Here is a 24459-nt window from a genome sequence, read left to right on the forward strand (position 1 = left end):
CTCTATTTGCCATGGCAATGGAGCAAGAGCATGGAGCCAAGGAACAAGAGAAGTGGTTGTTTGATTTTCAATGTTTATGTTGATTGAGTTTAAATGTTTACCATCATGTCTTTTTATTTAGTTATGTTGTGCAGGAGCAATGCTTGCAATTACAATTCAGCTGTAACATAAATGAGTCTAACCTTCCTAAAAATGTTCAACATCTAATGTCAGAAATGTATTGAGCCCAACGCCACATTTTACTCTCACAGCAGGTGTATTGTCTTATCAGTAAGTAACTTTGCTACTAAAGTTGTACAAAAGTATCACTTTTTCTCTGTCATAAGTACATTTCCTCTGGTATATGAGGATTTTATGGGATTATTTTCCTTTCCCATGTATATATTTTCTGGATGGGGGTACATGGGAAAGGAAAATAATCCCATAAAATGATTATTTAAAATGCTCAAAAATCTTATTTAAAATAATCCAAAATCCTACTATCATTGTAACCCCCCATTCACAGTGACCTCTGAAACATTTGTTAATCTTTCCGAACGAACCTAGCAACCATGTCAAGGTCACAAAACTTGTCACAAAGAGCTTTGGGAAGGCTCCTTGAACCACACTCAACCACACCCGTCATGTACTTTAGCCCTTTCACCACCACAACCACCCCAGAACTTGATTTCAACTCCACCCCGTACTTTGCAAACGACCATTACTACAAACAAGGCATTTACATGCCTCATGCCTTCCTTCGTGATCAGCTATCCACTTCCCTTGATCTCATGAAAACTACCTACATACCTAAAAGTGTCATGGAACTATCTGAAGACAACGTCCGCCCTACGTACTATCCAGATTTGTCCGATTTGGATGGTTATCTCCACAAGGGTGTGAGTGCATTTGCTAAGTGGATATGCAGTAATTGTAGGTCTGATGATTTTATTCCAAAAGAAATTGTCCCGATTTTTGATTTGAAGCCAGAGGTTGACCTCGACAATATTCCTTTGTACACTCTGCCAACAAAGGAAAGCCACATCTTCATAGGTGCTTCAAATGCAGCAATTCATGTGATGGAGGTCCAAGGGATGGTGAAGTTCATTCATCTCAATGTATTTTCTTGTGTTACAAACAAATTGAAAGTTAAGTACCACAGGGTTTCGATTTGGGGGTCTGACAGTGAAATTGATGATGGGCGTCCTGAATATTTACATACTGGATCTGCAATTGTTATATGGAACGCACGGAATGTCCACAGACCATCATTTGTGGAGACGTTCTATGAGATTTTCCATTACTATGCCCCTGTTGTTGTTGTCGTGACGGAAGCTAGATTTGACCAGTCCACACTTGAGTTCGTGAAGTTCGAGCTTAGGGGCGTCTACAACGTCGAAGGGTTTGGTGGGCAAAATGGGTATAGTGAGGTGTTGCTCATTTGGGATGTGAAGGATCTCTTTCCTTGGGTAACTAAGAGGGGTCAGTCATATTTCAGCCATCAGCTTGTTGTTGATATTGAGGTAAACTTATTAATTTAATTGCCTTCTTTCTAAGTCTAAATTACTCGTATCATACTATTGATTGAATTGCTTTGTATATAATTCTATTCTACCTAGTCAAAGTGTTAAGACAAGATTAGAAATGTAATTTGGATCTGCTATTCTAATCAATCAAGGTTAACATTACATTTAATGACTGTTTTACTAATAATGTATTGGTGTATGAATGCTTTTGACATTGTTATGCGTGAAATTGGAAACTAATTAATGAGTTCGAATCAAATGCAAATTATAGTCATTGAGGAGTGTTAATTCAAGTCAACAAGGAAGTCAGCTGGAAAGTAATTCGCCCCCATCATACCGTAATCCTCACAGTGATCCTGATGATCCCACTGTCCACGACTGGAATGATCACCTCACCCCACCGACACCACAGTTACCCTTCATTGAAGATGACGAACCAGTAGTCAACTTGGGCGACCCAACCGTTAGTGACTTGAATGATCATCTCACCCCTTGATGGTGAATCTGATGCTAAGAAGTTGTTGTTCTCTGTTTTCACTCTCCAATTGTCAAGACAATGGTTTTTCATTTTGTTTCGGCTATTAAAATTTAGGACTTCAGGACCTTGAAGTTGTATTTTGAAGTTGTATTTTGAAGTTGTCTTTGTATTGTGTTCTGATGAACCACTTTGAAGTTGTACTAAGTGTCGTTAAACTTGAAGTTATTTACAATTGTTATAGTTTATAATTACTATGGAATTGTGTGCTCTAAGTTAGTTTGGCTGTTCACTTTTTAAAAATTGTTTAAAACAATAATTAAAACCGATATACGAAATTTGCATTAAAAAGGGAAACAATACAATAATATATAACAAAGACCAATTCAAGTTTATATTACAGTAAGTACTCCAAATAGATTTACTATGATACTAAACTGAAAGGTAGTAATACTAAATAAGGTGTAATATGATTGACACCACGGCAACAGTAACAACAATTTTGATTAGTTTCCTGCCAAAACGTTCGAGATCATCCATCTTTTGCCAAATTAAACCCACCGCGTTTTCACTCCTCTGTCGGATGAAATCCACCTCTGTCGCCCATTGCCAGAAATTGCACATTCTACACTTGTAGTAAGGCCTGAGAGGGTTTGCTTCAGAATGAGAAATGCGGAACTCAACAATTGTTTGCCCCCCACAGTTGCATTTCTTCGCAGCAATCCATGATATGTCTGAGTTCGTGTTGTCGAAACTCCTAAGTCTAGAAGTATATGAAATGGAGTGGGAAGACATAGAAATGTTTGTGATTTTTGCAAAACCCTCCTCACAAAGGCTTAATATACTTGTGTACATATATAGTCCGTAATCAACAACAAAAAATAATAAAAATGGCGGGAAGGGTTTACTAATTACCCTGCCTAAAGTTTTGCCCGCTTTCAATGTGTGTACAGTATTTTCCGTAACAATGTGGTACATAAATAAGTTTCAATAGTACTTTTCATTTGTATACGTTAAAGTATCAAACATCCACATTGGTAACAAAAAAACAACTATTACACACGGTAGCTGTACAAATCTACATTTTTAAATTGATATATAATGTGTTGTAGTGGTACTCATAACTGTGCAGCCGATGTTTGTACATGAATTTCCTTAGAAAAAAATAAAGTGGTACATAAATAAGTTTCAGTAGTACTTTTCAATTGTAAGACATATTATACGGTTGGAAATAGTTAAACAACCATTAAATTAACAAGCTGTACAAAACATACAATTAATTGTTCTATATTCTGTTGTAGTGGTACAGTTAATTAAAACAAATGTTCTTCCTGCTTGTTTACTATAACTGTGGATTCTTAATTTGGAGTACATTTACTAAATATTTCAACTTATAAATGGTCCATTTAGTAATAATCTATAACTACACATAATACCTAGTAAATATACGCACAAAACGTAATTGCATTTCGTCAATGATTCTTTATGTCAATTAAGTTGCATTTCATCATAACTGTACATGTTATACACAATTATAATACGCACAATACGTTCCTAGTAAATATTGAGGGGAGAGCTCATTAATGAGTTGTTGTGGTTCCCTCAAACGCAAAATATGAATGACGAGTAAATGTTGGTTAATTTATGGTGGACTATGTACCATATGTTGCCACATCGTAAATACAATCAGCATAACGCACAGTCTAAGTAATCAAAATATTAGGGGTACGTTCTAAAACCATTACTCACTTGCTCTCTTTGCCTTGTACAAAAACATAGTAAAATGTATGTTAGCCATTGTACATTAAATGTATGTTGGCCCTTCTACGTACAATATCACCTCCCAACTACTAAAAGCCACTTGATAAATATGTGGTGTATACGTAGTAGTACCCTAACAGGTGTTAATGAAATACAAAACGAATGCAGTAATACTGGGTTATAATTTGAATTTGGACTTTTTGGTTTTTCAGTGGTATGTTTGCGGCTCCAGTGTATGTGGTAAAGTACCGTGACATACACTAAACCAAAAACCTATACCCTAAGCTTAGCCCCAGTAGTACCCTACACAGATCTAACGGTACCCTAGTAATATGTAGTTGAATTTTGAACTAGTCCAAGTATTATAAGTCGTAGTGTCATTTTACAATGATGGTAATCAAGCGACCAGTGAAACATAGTTATTATCGCCTTAGTTGTAATTGTAGAGTCAATGGATCAACATAAAAAGGTTATTATGCGTACACAACATTAGTAATTCTAAATTCGAGCATTGCAACCGGTTACCATTCTAAAAAACCTTGATATAAATGTGTTATAATTCTGAAAAAAGTTGAAATAAAACTAAATAAATGTTTGACATATGAAACATATAAACTACAAAGTGTATACATTATCGCACATGTGAAACATATAAACTACAAATTGTATTCGGGTTTTACATTGGGTATATGTCATCTTTAATCAACATGTACTTTAAATTACGCTAACTATAGCGCGTATATTGTCCCTGTTGTATACCATTCATTATCTATTTTGGAATATGTTATTATACTGAGAATTGACTACACCACATATTCGCATGGTACGTTTGTAATCATGACGGTTTCATTCCCTTTAAGTGTTTAGAATCCCCTCGATAATTATGCAACAAATTCATCTCCAATTATTCCTATTTTAAGTATAAAACCCTCCAGTGGTACACCCATCACAGTGCTACCCATCAGAACTTCAGTGATACAATTTATAAGGTCAACACTAAAATAGGTCAAAGTCTGAAGTTAACTTTAATAAGGTCGTACCCTTCTTATCTCTAGTGGTACCCTTCTCATCTCCAGTGGTACAATTTCTAAGGTAAGTTTAAGTACGAGTAAGTTCAAACTACAAATGGAGGTCAAAGTCTGAAGTTAAATTTATTCGGGTCGTACCCTTCTCATATCCAGTGGTACCCTTCTCATATCCAGTGATATCCTTAATTTAACACAATTTCTAAGATAAGTTTAAGTACGAATTAATTGTAATGGTAATTACTAAATACATGCAATATGTTAAAGAGCACTCCATTACATCACTAAAGAAGTGATCCACCCACGATTACAAAAAATTATACTAAGGAAGATCAGAATATATTACAGCTTCAGGTACTGGAATCTCTAGCTATTGTGCAGAATTTGCTGGGGTAGTGGCTGATGGACCGTTGCAGTGTTGGTTAGTACCAGTAGCACCATTGCAGTGTTGGTTAGTACCCGTAGTACCAGTAGGATGTTCATGATGACCATTAGGATGTTGGTTTGGATGACTGTACTGGGGATTGTACTGGGGATTGTGGTAAGGATGGAAATATCGGTGATGATAAGGAGCAATGGGTATATACATCGGTTTAGGAGCAATGGGTCTGTATTTTCCAGAAGAAGAAGCACCTCCGAGTGGTGATGCAGACTTAGGGGTACTAGGGGAGGCCAATGTTTGTGCACAAGGAATGAGTGGTCTATAGTGATGATGGTAAATAGATTGGCCATCAGTTCCAGACAAGTTGGCTGTAGGAGTTTTGGGGGTATTCGCGCCTGAGACACCAGTAAAATACCCTATTGATCCGTCAGCATCCACCATCTGGATGCCTCCTATAGACTGCGGGCTATACGGAAACATAAATCCGTGTTGTGGAGGCAACTGCATTAAAGAAAACAACACCATTACAAGATATTATCACATAGGTAAACAACATCAAGCATACAATAAGTAAAGAACATAACCTGAGAATATGAGGGTGTAACATTCGAAGTTGTACGTTGTGATTCGTGTTGCACCATTGCGGATTTTTGTGAACCTTTGTTGTTTGTCTTAGCCCCTTTTTTAGACTTCTCAACACAGGAAGGGAACCTCACATCAGTTGTTCTGTGAGCAGGCCTCTTCGGCATTGGAGGATCCTTCGGGTCCTCAGAGCAGCTACCTTGTCTCTGTGTGGATGGGGTAATTGGAGTTCCCTTCTCACCTCTACCTTCTCTTTCTGCGTTTGTAACATTCATCATTGAAAGTTTTTCATCCAATTGAATTTCTAGTAACTGGAGGGTTGCCATGACAAGATCAGTTGTGGTTTTATAAACACAGGCCTTTGAAGTAAGTGAACTAAACTTCACCATCATTTTGTCAAACCTGCACACCTCTTCGGTCTTGTTTGGATCGTGGTATGCAACCTTAACCCTAGTGTGCTTCCTTATCACATCTTTCCTCCAACGCCTCAGAATAAATTTTTCAGGTATTTCGTAATGATCGTTAAGCTCGTAAACCTTAATGATGTGACGACAAATAATACCGTGGCACTCAAAGTGCTTGCATTCGCAACAAGCTTCCTTAAAAACACAATCTAAGCTGATCTTGTATCTCCTCTTCCTCTTAGAAGGTTTCTCCTTCGAAGAGTGTTTCGGCTTGTACCAAATTCTATCCTCAACCACATGCTCAATGATGCTCTCAGACAAGACACTTTTTTCGATGGGACTAACATATAAGCTCCGGGTACATTCTCGCTGGACTTCTTTGAACTTTGCATAAGTGTAGATCTTTTGGAAGATCAACTCAGCTGGGAAGTCACTGTAAGTCTTCCTGACATATCTGGCATTGTTATCATCAGCCTTTTTTTTACTTGTGGCTCTAACCTCCAGAGCCTCTACATACCGCTCAACAAATTCATGCAGGAGCGTGTGTTTGCTTAGATATCCATCAAAGAAGCTGTGAATGCTTTCCACTCTCTGCGTCGTCCTCATCCCAGCCCAAAACAAGTGCTTCACATAGGCTAGAACCCACATTCCACGTTCCTCAAACAATCCTGGACACTCATGGGAATTCAAATTACATAAAACCAACACCACAATACATATTTTACATATATGTATACTTTCTTATTTTTCAATCAAAATTCTGTATTTTGCAAATGCACATTAAGGATAGTATTTTACAAATGCTACAATTAAATGCAACGAATTTTAAACCAATGTAACAAGGGTGTATATAATAAATTAATTATTACCTTCCAATCGTTCATCATCTTCAACCTTGTATTTCTTCATAACCTCAGGCCATCGTTCTTCAAATTCATCAGGATCAAGACTATCATAAATCACATGTTGTAGCCCCTCCTTCAGCTCCTTGTACTTCTCATGCTTGCCTAACTTCTTTCCAAACTTGTTAATGATGTGCCAAATGCACCATCTGTGGGTTGTTCCTTTCATAACAATCTTTAGAGCTTTGCGCATTGCCGGGTCCTGGTCAGTTAGGATACCAATAGGGGGTTTGTCGCCCATGCATTGAAGCCAATTTGAGAACACCCATTCAAAAGTCTCAGCATTCTCACGGGTAACAAGGGCGCATCCAAAAAGAATGGTTTGGCCATGATGGTTTACTCCTACAAAGTTGCAAAAAGAAAGTTTGTATTCATTAGTCAAATAAGTAGAATCAAATACAACTACATCCCCAAACTTTTCATAAGCCACCCTACTCCTTGCGTCTACCCATAAAACATCCTTCAACCTTCCTTCTTCATCAACTCGATATGTGTGAAAGAAATTCGAATTGTCATCCACCATTCTCTTAAAGTATGCAAACATGGCTTTTGCATCCCCTTCTTCAAAGACCCTTTTCCTTTCCTTAGAAACTTCATCGTGTAGGTCTTTTTGCTCAAACTGCATCCCCTCCAAACCATTCCTCTGCCTAGCCATACTTCTATAAATGGTAGAAACAGGAACACCTGCCCTTCTTTCTTGAAATAGCTGCTTCACAATATGGGGATTTTCCAATAGCTGCTTCACACCTAAATTTACTTATACTCTTTGATTTGCTAGGGGTTGGAGTATGCCCATCATGTTCCATTTTAGCCTTCGTTATCTCCCATTGACCTACAGCGTTTACATGTGCATATACAAACACAGGGCATTCACATTTCTTCGACTTTCGCTTAGGACACAAATCTTCATCTTCACTGATTTGGGCATCTAAGACCACAGCAACTTCAACCTTTTTCCTCTTCCGACCAGGCCTTCCATAACTTTCACACGTCCACCTACAATTCCTCTTTGCTCCTTTTCCATTATTTGCACCACTTGCACGCACAACACCAAACCCGTTCTGCTGCCCATATTCCATAAAATACTTATCCACTTCAAGCATTGACTCAAAAACCATTCCAATAGACGGAGGTGGCAAAGCAACATCCATCTCCACTTCACCACCCTCCTCCTCAATCTGAATACTGATGGAGACATTAGCCTTCCCTTTGGTTGGAGTCTTAAAGGACTCCTCCCCAACAACAACCTTAGTTACACATATAACAATCACCCCACAAGGTCAACATTGTTCAGACATTAACATAACTACAAATTAACAGACACACAACACCATATTCACACACAACATACCAAGATCAATTAAGATTACATGCAGAGAGGCATTAACATTCTGGCCAATTAGATGAAATAGGACGACCAGCAATTCGAGGATTACATATTCAGGGGAATTAGAGGATATAGGAAGACATGCAATTCGAGAACATGATAACATACAACAACTGGACCTAATACAATTGCAATTGCATTTCTAGAATTTCACAATTATGGACCTTTTTATACGACTGTAAATGTAAAAACCCTAGATTCTTTTTCTCAAATAATCAACAACACCCACTAAATCGTATTGTCATTGTTGTAACAATTTATCACTCACCTCATTTAAAAGCGCCTCCAACGCCGCCGCACATCCTACTCCTTCACCGAGATCGTTTTCACTGGCTTCGCAAATGCTCAGACCAAACTCACCACCGTTGTACCTTTCCACATCCTCCGTCGTTTCAAGGTACTCCATCACGTACCACGGGAGAATAAATTAAGATTTTGTTTTTTCTTCAAACCTCCATTTCTTCACTTTTTTTGAGTTCAACAATGGAGGAAAAGGTCATCACCTTTTCAAATTTTTTTTTTCAGAGGAGGAAGGTTCTAAAGTTCAGTGGGTCTCCTCTTTCAGGAAAGGAAGTACATGTGGGGTTCCGTCAAATGTTTTTTTAACCTGCTAAGGGTCCCACACCGTTACACAATTTTACTATTCCGTTCTAATTTTCCCTCCATTTTCACAAACCGTTACACAAAAGTTGCATTTTATTTACTAAATTGCCATGTTATGCACTTGCATATGCATATCAGACCTCTATTAGTACTTCCTCGACTTTTCTAATAAATCATCCCAAATCTCATTAAACAAACCCACATTATCCAAGAACACGCTGTCTACACATGGCCACATGGATCAATGACTTGGCAATTTTATTTTATTTTATTTTATTTGACAAGAAATGACTAGGCAATTGCTAAAGCATTTTCAGGGGAGAGAAATTAATGATGAAAAATGGGATTCATATATATACATATTCATTTCCATACACGTAAAAGTTATAGAAACATAAAATTATTAAAATATACAATAAGATAAATTTAATAAGATCTCACATTATTATATTACTTTGTACTTTGTATCTCTTAGAGATTAATGGTAATTCATAGTCAAACTTTCAAAAAAAATAACAATGGGATAAAATTAAGGGATAGAGGGAATCCAGTGTAATATACTCCATATTCTCTTAAATATTTGATACATTTAACTTTTTTTTTTCCTTTCACTTTTCATATATTTTATTTTTCCTTCGTTATTTTTAATAATGTATAAAAAAAAATTTTTTATCATGAATACATGGTTAAGAGATATTAATATAAAGTTTCATAATATATATCAACTTATATAAATATTTTTTTTTACTAATGTTTATTAATCAAATATATCAATTTTCAAACTAATGCATTAACATGTAGGTCAAATTTAATTGTATCAATTATTCAAAAATGAAGGGAGTAGGAACAGAGGAAGTACAATAAATTCAGACATAAACATCAGCAGATAATAAATATGAGAGTAATTGTTAGCATTAACGACATTAACTGAGAATCAAGGTTCGTCTAGTTGGTTGGAGGCTAGAGGGGTTCAATTCACGACATTAACTACTTCTAATCATCGATTATGTAATTAGCTCATTATTTATGTAAAGTTGTATTGAAATGTCTCATTTAACATATATACAGTTTTATCGCGTTGATGCTTCAACTTGGCATAACTCCCCTCCATTAGTGAATACTTTGAAAGCAGTCGCTGAACAAAATGTTGCAAGTTTTCTTTTCCCTGGTCATACACAAGGTCAAGCAATTCCATCATCAATGTCTCAACTCATTGGTCATAAACCCTTTCTTTATGACATATCTGAGGTTGACAACCTTTCTACTCCGAAAGGCCCTATCTTGGAAGCACAGAAGCAAGCAGCCGATGTTTTCGGGGCCTCGAAAACATGGTTTCTTGTAGGAGGTACAACTTGTGGAATCCATGCTGCAATTATGGGTGCTTGTAATCCTGGAGATGCCCTAATTCTCCCCCGTAATTCTCACATTTCGACGATTTCTGCCATGGTGTTCTCTGAATTGGTTACTAAGTATATCCTTCCTGAATATGATTTTGATTGGGATATATCTACCGTCGTCAGTCCGTCTCAGGTAAGTTTGAAATCTTATTTCTATCTATTATAATTGCTATTCCCGCTGTTTTATTTATTTGCTCTACTTTGACCAGAAAATTCTCTCATAAATTAATTAAAGGGTAATGTTATATGTAACCCTAAGACTATATATAAGCATTAAATATACTCTTAGAAATTATATAAAATTAGGAATTCATAACAAAAACACGCGTAAATCAGTGTTATTAGTGTTTATATTTTGATAATTTCTTAACTTTTTACGATTTTTAAGTGTTAATTTAATGTGTATATGTAGCCCCAAGGGCTATATATAACATTTTCCTTAATTAAATGGAGCAAATAAAATGAGAATGAGACGGATTTTTTGGAGAGTGAATTTCTTAGCCCATTTTGTATGCATTGGTGAACTATATAGCATGCAAAATTACACGCTCTTGCTTTTTTAAGTTACCATACAAATAAAAGTTACTCCCTCCATTTCAAGATGATAGTCCCATATGAAATCAATCTCATAAAATAAGAAAAGGATAATATTTGGAATCTAACATTAAATTAAAAAACAATTCATAAATAGTTTTGCCTTATTTAGTTTTTTTGATTTTTTAAAGAAAGATTTAGTCATATTTGCATAAATCAAGGGAGTAATTTCTTTATTTAGAGTCATGTCATTAATTCACAATCAATTAATCTAACCAATCAAAATTTAATATGAATAAAATAGGAAATAAAAACTAAGTTAAAAGTGGAATACATTCAATATGGGTATATCTTTTTGAAACGCCCAAAATAGTATATGGGACTAACAAATTGAAACGGAGAATCTGATAAGGATACATTTCACAATAATTAATTAATAAATACCAGCTCCAAATCATTTAAAAATAGTTATCTCATTTATATTTTGATTTTGACCTGTTTTATTACTAATTTGTACTCCGTACAACACGAATACTACTAGTAAATAAAAGTTAAATAAATTACTCTCAATGTATATTTTTAAAATATTAAATTTTAATAATCAAAGAGATTAATAATTTAAATGGTGCAACTATTTCTTAACGTAGGAAATATGTCTTTATTTTGTGTCATTAGGTACAAAAAGCAATTAAGGAATTGGAATCAGAAGGTCTCAAACCAGGTGCTGTTTTTATCACATCTCCTACATACCATGGGATATGCAGCAACCTTAACGAAATCTCTACACTATGTCACCTCCATAACATACCTCTTATCGTAGACGAGGCACACGGTGCTCATTTCGGGTTTCACCCGTCCCTTCCTTCACCGGCCCTCCAACAAGGTGCCGACGTGGTTGTCCTATCCACACATAAAGTGCTATTCTCCCTAACTCAGTCATCCATGTTACATGTGTCTCATAATAGTACTACTCTTATAGACAAGGAAAAAATAGGCAAATGCATTAGTAGCCTACAAACCACTAGTCCAAGTCCTTTACTCTTAGCTTCACTAGATGCTACTACACATTATCTGAAACAAAAATCTCACACCATTTTCGACAATGCCATCAATTTAGCAACCGAGGTTAAACAAGAAATTAAACAAATTCCAGGCTATGCCGTGTTTGATTACCCGTACATGGATCCCTTACGGGTTACTATTGGAGTCTTTAATCTCTTTTTTTCTGGCTATGAAGTTGATTACTTCTTATATATGGATCAAAAGGTGGTGTCTGAGCTACTTGGATCGCGATTTATCACATTTCCAATCCTTCCAGGAACTTGTAAAGAGCATGTAGATAGGCTAATTTCAGGGTTTAAGAACTTTATATTGTCACCAACGTTCATCCAGCGTTATCATCAAAGGTCTCATACTCTCTCACATTCTGTCAATAAACGTGTTGACTTTGAACCGTGGAGTGATATTAAGATGGAACTCACTCCACGAGATGCTTTCTTTGCAAAGAACAAGTACGTTGGTATCAAAGACGCCATTGGAAAGATATGTGGGGAATCGATATGTCCATTTCCACCCGGTGTTCCGATAATTACACCGGGTGAAGTGGTCTCTGAAAGGGTTGTACAAATTTTACAGCGATGTAAAGCTGATAGTACTACACTAGTTGGAGCTTCTGATCCTCTTTTGTCGTCAATGCTTATTTGTGATGTTTAAATGTATGATTTACCTTACATAATATCTTTTACATGATATTTATTTATTAAAGATGACAGTGAGCTAGAGTTAAGAACAAGCATGTATTTTTTTTATATCTTTAGTTGTTTTATTGTAAGATTTTGTTCTTCAATGTTATTTTCATCACATTGCTCATCCAAAAAAAGGTGGTGGTAAACATGTTGCTCATATATATTCAGTTCAATCAGGATAAAGCTGTATAGGTGGTATTTTGGTGATGATATAATTTTTCTAGTTTGATTTGCGAGCGTGTGTTTTTTTTTTGGTGAGGACAGTGCTCGTATTATGAGGGAGAATGTCGCATGAGATAATTTTATTTACCAAATTATCGCTTAGGATTAATTTTTTTTACCAAATTGTCGCATGAATTAATTTATTTATCAAATTGTCACTAAAGTTTTTTTTTTATTTATTTTCCAATTAAGTCAATTGGCTGGGAGAATGTTATATAAATATATCATAAAATGAGATTAGTGAAACTTAACTTTTAGCTATATGTTTGAAAGGACTAAAGCTAACCTACTATTCTAAATTTAAGACTATCATAATTAGTAAATCAATTGTAGACTGGATGTGATAAAACTAATTATATGAGTACTATTGATTTGCCTATTTAAACTTGCATCAAAGAATAATATGGGATATGAGTCATATGACTGACCTATGACCCTAAATATTACAAGGCTTAAAACTCTCAAGTGGTAAAGTTCTTCTTTGATGTGGGCCTGGTTTAGCCCAATGAAGAGTTTCATGATATTGGAGCAAGTTATATATGCTCCTAGCCATTATAGAAGTCCCAACTCCCAATAGGAAGAGTAGAGATTTTAAAGATTAGTTTAACGGTAGTACTCCCTCCGTATTTAATTTAAATAAATGAAATATTTTGCCTTTTACGGAGTTTCAGAAAGTTAGATGAATCTATTTGAAAAAAAAATAGGTAGCAGGGTATAAGTTTGAAAATAGAGAAATACGTAAGAAGTTTTGTAGGACCATTAATTAGTACGGAGTAGAATATTATTATGCTAAAAGAGAGAATATTATTAAAAAAATAAAGAGGAGTTACTAAAGAAAGAAATGTTTCATTTACTACTTATTTAAACATGTTTGAAAGAGGAAAATGTTTTATTTATTTAAACATGGAAGGAGTACTTCGACAAAAGTATAGAAGAAGGTTCAATGTAGGCGGAAATAAAAGGAAAGGTAATTGTTCATAATGTCCTAAAAAGAAATTGGATAATATATAAAAATACTACGTAGGTGTTATAAAATTAGGAGAAATGTGAGAGAGATTGAGAGAGAATCGATCAGTGTGTTCTATTCCATATCTTGGGGTATATATATAAATACAATATAAATAGGGTTTGCTTAGATAAGAATATAAACCCTAGACGACCTATCTAGAATATTTCTAGAATAATACAAGGAGTACAATGGGCATCCACACTATATTTCATAACACTCCCCCTTGGATGTCCATTATCGAAGATTGTGCCTCGTTAAAACCTTACTACGAAAAACCCCGTGGGATAAAAACATAGTAAAGGAAAAAAAGTACATCATTCTTCGTAATACACTTGCAATGCTGCCTCATTAAAAACCTTACCAGGAAAACCCAATGTGGGACAAAACCATGGTTAAGGAAAAAAGAGTGCAAGCGTATTTTCTCCCCCTGATGAATACATAACATATTATCGTGAAATTTTCAATTCGAGTGCAATAAATCCGACACGATATGGTTGGGTAACTTCTTCCATGTAGCAGAACACCATTTCTTGATGATTGATCATTTCAAATTGAACTTGAATCTTCAAATTTTCACATGGACTTATTGAGTCATCTTCATTTCTTCATACTTGTGGAAAAAATACAATTGTTTACCACTATTTTATTCAATAGTTTTGTTTCAAATTATCATAACAAGTAGATATTTGCCTTCTTCTTGAGGTCATATATACTACAAAATGATGATTAGTAATTGATTTATCCAAACATAATTTCATGGCAACACTTGATATCATATACCAGTATATTTCATTTTCCAGTTTCATATGAATTAAGAAATTAAACTAATTACATATTTTGCTCATGGCTCTTCTGGACCATAAAAATATTATTCTCACACAATGGTGTCTCAACTTTATTCTTCAATTAGACATCTCATGTTTTATATGAGAGTTCGCCAATGAATACATAGACTTGTTGAATCTCACATACTCAAACTTCAGGTTGAGATATCGGTGATGCAGCTAGTCATATTGGCTTTCCATGACTTTGATAATAATTGTAATATTCAAGATATAAAATATGTAGGGCTGGGTATTTAAATACGTCGTATATAAGTTCTTCAGGAACTCGTCTTACATGAATCATAACAAACTATTATTAAAACGACGTCATCAATAATTTCATCACTAGTGTAAGCCCACTGGAATATAAATATCTCTTTCTAATTTTTCATCAAAGTTGTAAACATATCTTACTATACTTTGAATGAACATTTACATACACCACAGTTATTGTAAGAAATTAATGCATGCAATATGAGATATAGAAAATATGATAACATATTAACAAATATACAATGAGTAATGCATCTAACAACTTCCTATATATGCAATAATATCCATTAACTTATGACTCTTACATGCACATGAACATAAGACTCAAAATGATGCAAGACACTGTACAGTGTGGATTTAAAAATCCATATTTCATTGGACTTCTGGTCCATAATAAACTTTTGATCATTATCATTATGTCAACAACAAAATGAACATATATTTCAAATCCATTATTCACTAGTCCATTCTATCATGCATATGCATATTGTTCATCGGTTCTATTGTGTACCGGTATCATAAAATTCGTATAACGTACATTTTGCATGCTATTTTACTATGATATCTGAATGCATTTCTCATTGGTACCATCATAACTTTTCTTACGTAATAGGCCATCTATTATAATAATTCAGATATCTATACTACATATTAAGAGTATTTCTCACACTATGGTATTAATATACTATTATTATACTTTAAAAACATATTAAAAGTATTTCTCACACTATGGAATTAATTTCAGGGTTTAAGAACTTTATATTGTCACCATCGTTCATCCAGCGTTATCATCAAAGGTCTCATACTCTCTCACATTCAGTTAATAAACGCGTTGATTTTGAACCGTGGAGTAATATTAAGATAGAACACACTCCACGAGATGCTTTCTTTGCAAAGAAGAAGTACGTTGGTATCAAAGACGCCATTGGAAAGATATGTGGAGAATCGATATGTCCATTTCCACCCGGTGTTCCGATAATTACACCGGGTGAAGTGATCTCTGAAAGGGTTGTACAAAGTTTACAGCAATGTAAAGTTGATGGTAATAAACTAGTTGGAGCTTCTGATCCTCTTTTGTCTTCAATGCTTATTTGTGATGCTTAAGTATGATATAGTCTGTATAATAATTTGATAATGCGTAATTTACATCGCATGGCTTGAATTATGATTATTGATTGTTATAGAGGATTGTATTTTACTACTCCGGTATTATAATTTACATGTACTGATTAATTATAATATGTTTTTATAGGAATTGTCAATTTGTCACATGGTTGACCTTTTACCGGAGCTTTTGGGGTCCGACTCCCAATATGTTGCTTTATAAGAATACTACAAGAGGGGGGTGAATTGTAGTTTGGAGAAATTTAGCTAACTTTTTGCGGAATTGATAAAACAAAGCTAAAGGAACTTTAAGATCACACAGAGAGATTTTACGTGGAAAACCTCTTGGCCCTAACAAGAGGAAAAACCACGACTACTTGGGATTTTAGGAAAGATTCCTCACTATAACAGGGCAAACAACCTATTACAAACTAAAGAATCATACTTCAAGTTCCTCTATGAACTTGAAGTTCCCAGTAGCAAGTCCCTCTACTTGCCACTCTTCTCTTCTCTATTCTCTTCTCTCTCTTTCTCAACTGATTTCTCTTAGAGTTCGCTCAAACTCCCAATTCCCAAATTACAACTCAAATTTATATAACTCTAGTGAACGTAATTAAGAAAAACACTTAGGGAATGCGACACTTGACTCTTTAGAAAACAAGAAAGATAGAAAGTTATAATTGAGCAAGGTGAAGTTATCCCAAAAGTAACTTCAGTATTTATAGGAAAACAATGCTTGGAAAAAACGCCACCACTCCTAACACTTGAGCCACTACTGCTGCATATCAACGTCACTACTATCCACCACTTCCAGATTTTCAATCATGTCTTAAAAACCAGGACACGTTGATCCTCTTGAAGTAGTTTGCACGCAAGTGGTGAAGACTGAATCAATAGTTAGTTGCACAAGTTTAGGAAGTTAGTTTTTCAAAGATATTTTTTTGAAATCAAAAGATATTATTTAAAAAGATAAAACAGAAAAGATATTATCCAAAACCGTTTTTCCTATTTTCTAGCAATCTAACAAATTCTATCTTTTTGACAAATTCAAAACGCATTCCACTAAGTACTAATTCCCAATTAAACTCACTTACATAAAACTTAAAATATAAAATATTCCAGACTTTATTTTTCTCTTAGAAGTCTCTTCTCCGGGTCTTCTTTCCTTAGCCTTAGCACTGAAGCTTCAGTTCCTTTACAGGAACATTGCAACTAATCTCTTTATTCTTTTGGCTCTAATTTCCTTGCCTCAACTAGTTCCTGCAACTTGTAATGAATAAGCTACAAAACTCAACAAGGCATTATTCCATTTATTTGACTTGTGTTATCATCAAAACATCAATAGCAACACAATAAATTACTGTAATTAATTAGATAATGAGCATAAATAATCTTATTTTAATTGTAAAATATTAGAACATAGTGATAGTGATTATATTTGAACAAAAGGTAAAGATTTTAATCCTAACCCCTTTAATATATATATTTTTTTAATCAAAATCCACCATTGCTTTTATACCTACAAATTATATCTATTTAAAAGATTAATTTAGAAAAAATCTAGTCCTTTCATCCCTTTCCTTTGACTCATTTGGCCAAAATCTTGGTTCAAAATGATGATTTCATGTGCATTAAAATACCCCCTAATTTACAACAATATTGGTGCAAAGTTAGGTTCTTTATGTAAATTTTGCCTTTTTTATGTATTTTTATTACCCTCTCTCTACTTTAAAGCAAATCCTATGTATATAACTTTCTAGTGTTCTTTTGCTACTTCTTAATTCACTTTGTCACTTCTCGTGAAATTTGCTTAGGCAGTATTTGAAAACATTGATTTCATTTCAAATTGAAATCCTTACTTGCTTTCAGTTCCAAATTACTAACAACTTTAAAAAACAATTTTAAATCCAGAATTTCAAAGTATCCATGGTGTTTGGCAATACTTTGGAAATTTAACAACAAATTAATTAATTTAACTGATAATCAGTATACAAAAATTCACAATTATTCAATAGTTAAAACAATAACCTTCTTCATCATCAATTCCAAAGTTCTTACCCACATCTTATCCAAAAAAAATGGTCACTCATGTCAAAAAATAAACAAGATTTTGTAGTGAAAGGAATGGTGTCCTTCGAACAAGTGTATTATTCTGGTAGAGGGTTCGGAATTAATTAGGAAGCTAATTATTCAGTGAGTTTAAGTGATCGGAATGCCTAGCTGAAAACCGCTTCCGATCAGTAGTAATATTAGTGAATAATTAATATTACAACTTAATCTTTACTGAACCTTTCGGGTCACACCCAATCATGTAACCGAACCGAAACAACGAATCAATCCAAAGGATCAAATGAGTCAATAAGTTTTACGAACAAAGACGTCAAATTACGAGCTTAGAGCGTTGAAACTGAGCGTTGGACGTCAAGTCGATTTTAGGAATCGACAAAGACGAGAAAATTAATCAAATAACTTATCGTGCTAAAGTTACGAGCATAACACGAAGAAACACGTCAGATTATGAGCTTAGAGCGTCGAAGTCGCCGTCATTAAAGGAGAAGGTGGTGGAGGAAAGTAAGGATGGAGATTGCTTATTGAGAAGAGAGAAAGTAAGTTGAAATTCTAGAATTGGGTTTTCATGAAAGGGATGAACGATGAGTGTTTGGGTAGTGTCGTAGTAGGGCTTGGTTAGGTAGGGAATTTCAAATGATATGGTTTGAGTAATTATTTTGAATGAATTTATGAAGTTTTCTTAATTGTTTTAGAATTTGGACTAAATTCATATTTCAAATTCCAACTCATCCAAACACTAAAATTAACCCAATTCTAGAATTTCAATGAAACTCTTGTATCCAAACAGAGCATTAAATGATTCAAAGAAAAAGAGATGGAAGTAGTAGGTTACTCCCTCCGTTTCAGAATGATATTCCTATTTACGTAAATCGATGCAAGATTTTACCCATCTTTGACCGCAAATATCTTTATTCTAGACTAGCAAAAATTATACAAGTTAGATTTTAATAATGTACTCACCAAGACGAATCAAACTGGATTCCACTTGATTATATTTGCACTTATAGATTGAGAGAAATTTAGAAGATTCTCTCTTAATTTTTAAAAGTCAAAGATTTTAAACAAGAACATCATCGTGGTCATTGCGGAACGGAGGGAGTATTTTGTAAGGATAAGTCTTGTATGTGGCTAGCCGCACGGTGTGGCCACATTGATTTATAAGAGTAATCTTCATTTATATGTATGAGTAACCTCATTTAATCATAAGAGAAACATCATGTACTATTGTCCATAAAAGTAACCTAAATTCGTTATATGAGAAAAATTAAGTAATTTTGAAATAAGCAATTCCATTATTTGTTCATTCGAGTAATCCCTATTATTTTGTTTTAAAAAATGAAAGAATGATTCAATTTAATAAAAAAAAAGTAACCCTTTTTTTTAGCATTTAGTTAACCTACATACATTAAGGTAACGCTATTTGCTCATCACCATGACCCCCGTTACTTAATTAATTGCCTTATATGTGATTATGTGAAGTGACCACATAACTACATATTTCTCCATTAAATGTTATGTGCAACTTTTGTCAAAAACGGATGATCAAAGTTATGTGTAACTTTTTATTTTTCTTTCCTATTTTAGTAAACAAAAAAAATCTTAAAAAGACTAATATACCCTTAATAAAAAAATTCATATTTGAATAATTAAGTGGAGTGGTCCCATTTTCTCTCTTCCTTTTTTTTCAAATAGGGTGTTCCTATTTTCTTTCTTTCTCCTAAAAAATCATATTTCCCCATCTTTTTAAGTGGGGTGATCCCATTTTCTCTCTCCCCTTTTTTTTATTACTTCCCATAACACCAGCTAATCTTTGCCCCTTAAATTTTGCCTTGGCAATCGCAACCCCTTTCAAAGTTGCACATACATTTAACGGAGGTAGTATAAAATTTTACTCCCTCCGTCCCCAAATGATAGTTCCTTATGGGCAAATTTTAGTACCAAAATGTTCACCCCATTTACTTTTTCAAACAACCATTAATATTACTCCCTCCGTAATTTTTTTAAGTGTTACACTTTGACCGGCGCATAGTTTTAGGCAAGTTAATTGACTTAAATAAAATAAGAGGTAGGTGGGGTAGTTAGAGTATTAAAAAATTGTAAAAGAAAGATAATGAGGTTAATAGTTTATTGAAAAGTAATGAATGTGAGAAGAGAAATACAATAAAAAAAATAATAGTGGGTTTGGGTGGGGACCATGTGAGGAGAGAGATATAATATTTTAATGTAGTTTTTTGCCAAAAAAGAAAGTGTAACACTTATTAAAACACGGGCGGATTTGATAAGTGTAACACTTAAAAAAAACGAAGGGAGTAATTTTTTACCAAAATTCCCTCCAAATTGCAATAATGTTTGTACAACTTTAAATTTCCCATGTAAATTTTGTTTTCTCATGTATTTTTATTACTTTCTCTCTCTACTTTTTTACATACCCAATTTCAATTTACTTTTTCAATGTGTTTTTACTATTCTTATTTGTGTTTATTAATTTATGTGAAAAATGCCCATAAAGGACTATCAATAGCAGACGGAAGGATTATGATTTTGTAATATAAATATCTAGTAATGTTTCTAGAAGTTACCTTCTTAAAAATATAGTAGATAAATATCTTAAAATAATTTAGACAATATTTAAGTAAGGAACCTTATATATAATTACAGAGTCGTTTTAACGAGAGCCCTCTAAATCCCCAATCCTCAAATCTCATGCATTTAGGTTTTTTTTTTTGTTTTTTTTTTTTTTTAACACCACTCCAAAGAAAAAAAAAGCATTTAGGTTATTTATTTATTTATTTTATCCAGTAACTACCATTCCATTACTTTATTTATTTGTTTTTTAAACAAAAAAAAATTCAATAACTACCCAGCCAACTTTTTTTTGTTTGTTTGTTTGTATTTTTTCAAGGGATTGCAATAACTAATAAAAACAATTCATTTTTTCTTAAACACTACTAACATTTCACTTTGTGTTATTTTCTTTCGTGTATAATGTGTGTCGTGCATTAGCACGGATATACAGTTATTTTATCAACAATTCACCATAGAACTCAAATTCCCCAACCCTTTAATTCAAACAACTTTACTTCTCTAATCCTCAAAACAAAAATATGTACAACACGCTTTTTTGCGTAACCGGCCTCATTGAATAGTTGCTTGTAAAAGAACAAAGTAACCCCTCCTATAGCATTGAATGGAATAATCCATATGACACTAACTGAATAACCCTATAACACTGAATGAGTAACCTCTATAGCTTTGACAAAGTATCCCCCATAATAGTTTGACACATTTGCATGGCCACGCACATATAAGAGTAAGGTTTTGTTCTATTGAGTTTATGAGCAGAATAGAGCACATTAGATTGCAAAAGAGTAGAGCAGGTGACAGTAGAGTAGAGTAGGGCTCAACAAAGTATATCAGATTTTAGCAAAGTAGAGCCAGAGCAGACCATAAATAGTTCAAAATAACAGGTTCTAAGTTACTACGTCTAAATCAACTTCCAATATTTGAAATATGTTTTTTTCTTATATTATATAATTAAACTCTTTTTAATATAATATATATATCCCGTGCATTTTGCACGGGTACACTCTAGTTATCTAGAATTGCCTAGGTAAAAGTATGCATGTCAGTTAATTAGGAGCTGAGTGTGCACCGACATACGAATCTTATAAATACATATGCTATGTGTATGTATGCTGTAGTATGGAAAAATAATAGAATACTCTGTATGATCTTGCTGTTAAAAAATAGGAAATTTTTTCAGAAAAAAACCATTTATAAAAACTCTTTTGTTGGAAAAAATCTTTTTGAAATTTTTTGGCAACTAAAATCATGTTGTAAATTTTTTTTGTTGAAAACAACCTGAGATCTCTAATCACTCAATTAGCCTCTAATTTTGCATTATTCCTTCTAATTACTCATAACTCTCACTTAACTATTTAATAATTAAGTTAATTAATAAATTATTAAAAAAACAAAACAAAAACCATCCTCACCACCACCAGCCAGCCACCCTCTCCTTCTCCCCCTCTGGTGGCAGCAAGTAGCAACCCCTCCCCCATCCGCAGCTACCGCCTGGAACCCCCCACCCCCGCCGACCAACCTCCACCGTCGAACCAACCTCTTCCTTTTCCCCTTTACATCCGTCGCGACCACCCACTTAAACCCTAACCCAAAAATTCCACCCCATAGAGTGACTGTGAGGTTCAGAATAATCCTCCATCAATGTCGCCTTAATTTTTTCTCTCCTCCACTAATCTTCTTTCTCGCTTCTCTGATTTCTTCTTCGTCGTCAATCCTCGAGGTTTCTTCTCTTTCTTTCTCTTATCTCAGTGAGTTTCTCTCATTTTTTTGTTGATGAATTGCCTAAATTTGTTGTGAGATGTTGATTTTGCCATGGAATTGTTTGTCGGCAGTAGCAAATGTATGACTGGAAAAGAATGGAAGAAAAATTTTTCTGGTCGAAGCAGGGGAGCTTGGCGGGCAACAACCAAGGTCGTGAACACGGTAGTGGATTGGAGGATCACTACTACAAAAAGCGTCGAAAAATTATTTCTCGACGCTGCTAAAAAGCGTTGAAAACACGTGAGTCAAAAATTTTCAGGGACGCAAAAAAGCGTCGAGAATATTGACGTTTTTTTTGTGTCCTAACTAATATATGAAGCGTCACAAATATGTATTTCGCGCATTATCCCAAATGTGTGTAGTTTTTAGCGACGCTTTTACCGTCCATATACTTAAATTTAGCGATGCTTTTTGTTGTCTTGCATTTATTCGTGTCAGCCTTTGGTATGGCGGGAAACTCTTTAAAATTTGAAAATGTGCAAATATGTAGACATTAAAAAGCGTGTAGAATTTTTTTTTAAGCTTTTTTTTCATTTTATTAAGTTATTACCATCATACATACATTATAGTTATAAATTTATCATAAATTAAACTAATAACATAAAAAAAATTAAAATAAACAAATATTCTATATAACTAGATTTAAAAAAAATAAAAAAAATAATAATTAATCAACAATATATAATAATAAGAGTACGTAGTTAATTAATTACCAAATTTTTAAATAGAAAACATCAACACAATTAATAAAATTTTTAAAAAAATGTCGTATATCATATATATATAGTAGCTTGTCCCTAAATAAATACATCACTAATATAAGACTAAAAACCAAAATACATAGATGATGGCCTTATACACCACGTACTCCGAAAATGTCCCATTTTTTAACCCCTAATCCGTAACCCACAGGACGATCGGGAATCTCATTGCCATACATAGTTTGCTGAAATGCTTCATCTTCGAGCTCTTGTTCAGACATCTTAGGGTGCATCATCCTCAACTCTTCAACCTTAGCTTTAACATCATCCTATACCAAATTATACCACAAAATTTGCACAAAATCATACTAGAAATCTGTCACAAAACCATACCACAAAATCTTCAGTGACTGTGCTAGGAAGAAAGCTTCCGTCTTTACCCGTATGGGTTTTAATCCACAGCTCTAACAAGCTCATTTTCTGTCCATGTTCATCTTCCTATAAATAATAAAGCAATAAGAGCTTTAATATGAAAAGTCAACAATATCAACCGCATACAAAAAGACATGCTCTAAATACAATCCCAGGTAATTATAAAATGACATATATATTCCATACATAATCAGCTTGTCGGTTTGCAAAACTTTTAGAGCCAGATGTATGAAACTGATTTTGGGAGGCTCGTGCTTTTTTTTCCGCATTCTGACATATCCTGCACTCACATTCAAAGAGTATGTATTTATTATATAATTATGAATAAGATATTAAATATTGCTTCATGCACAGTAAGCTAAGTATTGAACATACTTTCCCTTTATCTGAATCCCAATATTTCACCAACTTTATCCAATTACTACTAGTAATTCCATGTGGCACATTATTGCAAATCTGATCTAATGTCTTCTATTCTGGCTTGTAATATTGTTGTTTTAGAGAGTATTTGTATTGCCTCCAACATTTATTGGCACGCTTGAGAGCTTGGTTGTCATATTCCGCACCAGGAGGAATCACAAAATGTTCCTTCAGTAAATAAAATTAGTTATAATTATAAATCAGTAAGTAATCTATAAATAATAAGATATCGACTAATTATGTATGTTTTGACAATAAAAAGGGATGGCTTAGGGACAAATATACTTACTCTTATATCTATAATTATCTTCCCTTTGAAATGCTTGTCGATTGCATGCCAATCTTTTTCCCTAACTGG

General features: G+C 34.0%; 2 protein-coding genes and 1 long non-coding RNA gene across 4 annotated transcripts; 1 reads left to right on the forward strand and 2 right to left on the reverse strand.

The window, feature by feature from the left end:
* Nucleotides 1-4942: 4942 nt before the first annotated feature.
* On the reverse strand, nucleotides 4943-9128 carry LOC110683780 (protein FAR-RED IMPAIRED RESPONSE 1-like). Of its 2 annotated transcripts, XM_021860189.1 has the most exons (4): nucleotides 8692-9128; nucleotides 7004-7378; nucleotides 5733-6802; nucleotides 4943-5649 (listed from the first exon to the last, which is right to left on the reverse strand). In XM_021860189.1, the coding sequence occupies exons 2-4, from the start codon at nucleotides 7275-7277 to the stop codon at nucleotides 5137-5139; spliced, it is 1857 nt and encodes a 618-aa protein (XP_021715881.1). In that variant the 5' UTR covers nucleotides 7278-7378; nucleotides 8692-9128; the 3' UTR covers nucleotides 4943-5136. The 2 variants fall into 2 exon arrangements, with proteins under 2 accessions (XP_021715881.1, XP_021715880.1); XM_021860188.1 differs by lacking the exon at nucleotides 8692-9128 and having other exon boundaries at nucleotides 7004-7703.
* A 942-nt stretch (nucleotides 9129-10070) lies between these two features.
* Nucleotides 10071-12670, forward strand: LOC110683890 (arginine decarboxylase-like). Its single transcript, XM_021860296.1, has 2 exons — nucleotides 10071-10556; nucleotides 11633-12670. Exons 1-2 carry the CDS (start codon nucleotides 10071-10073, stop codon nucleotides 12668-12670), a joined length of 1524 nt encoding a protein of 507 aa, XP_021715988.1.
* A 10611-nt stretch (nucleotides 12671-23281) lies between these two features.
* Nucleotides 23282-24093, reverse strand: LOC110683683. Its single transcript, XR_002503656.1, has 3 exons — nucleotides 23868-24093; nucleotides 23690-23747; nucleotides 23282-23578 (listed from the first exon to the last, which is right to left on the reverse strand). It is a non-coding gene; the product is annotated as an uncharacterized LOC110683683 (long non-coding RNA).
* Nucleotides 24094-24459: the final 366 nt, after the last annotated feature.

This window comes from Chenopodium quinoa, unplaced genomic scaffold, assembly GCF_001683475.1.
Source record: "Chenopodium quinoa cultivar QQ74 unplaced genomic scaffold, ASM168347v1, whole genome shotgun sequence".
NCBI classification, from domain to species: Eukaryota; Viridiplantae; Streptophyta; class Magnoliopsida; order Caryophyllales; family Amaranthaceae; genus Chenopodium; species Chenopodium quinoa.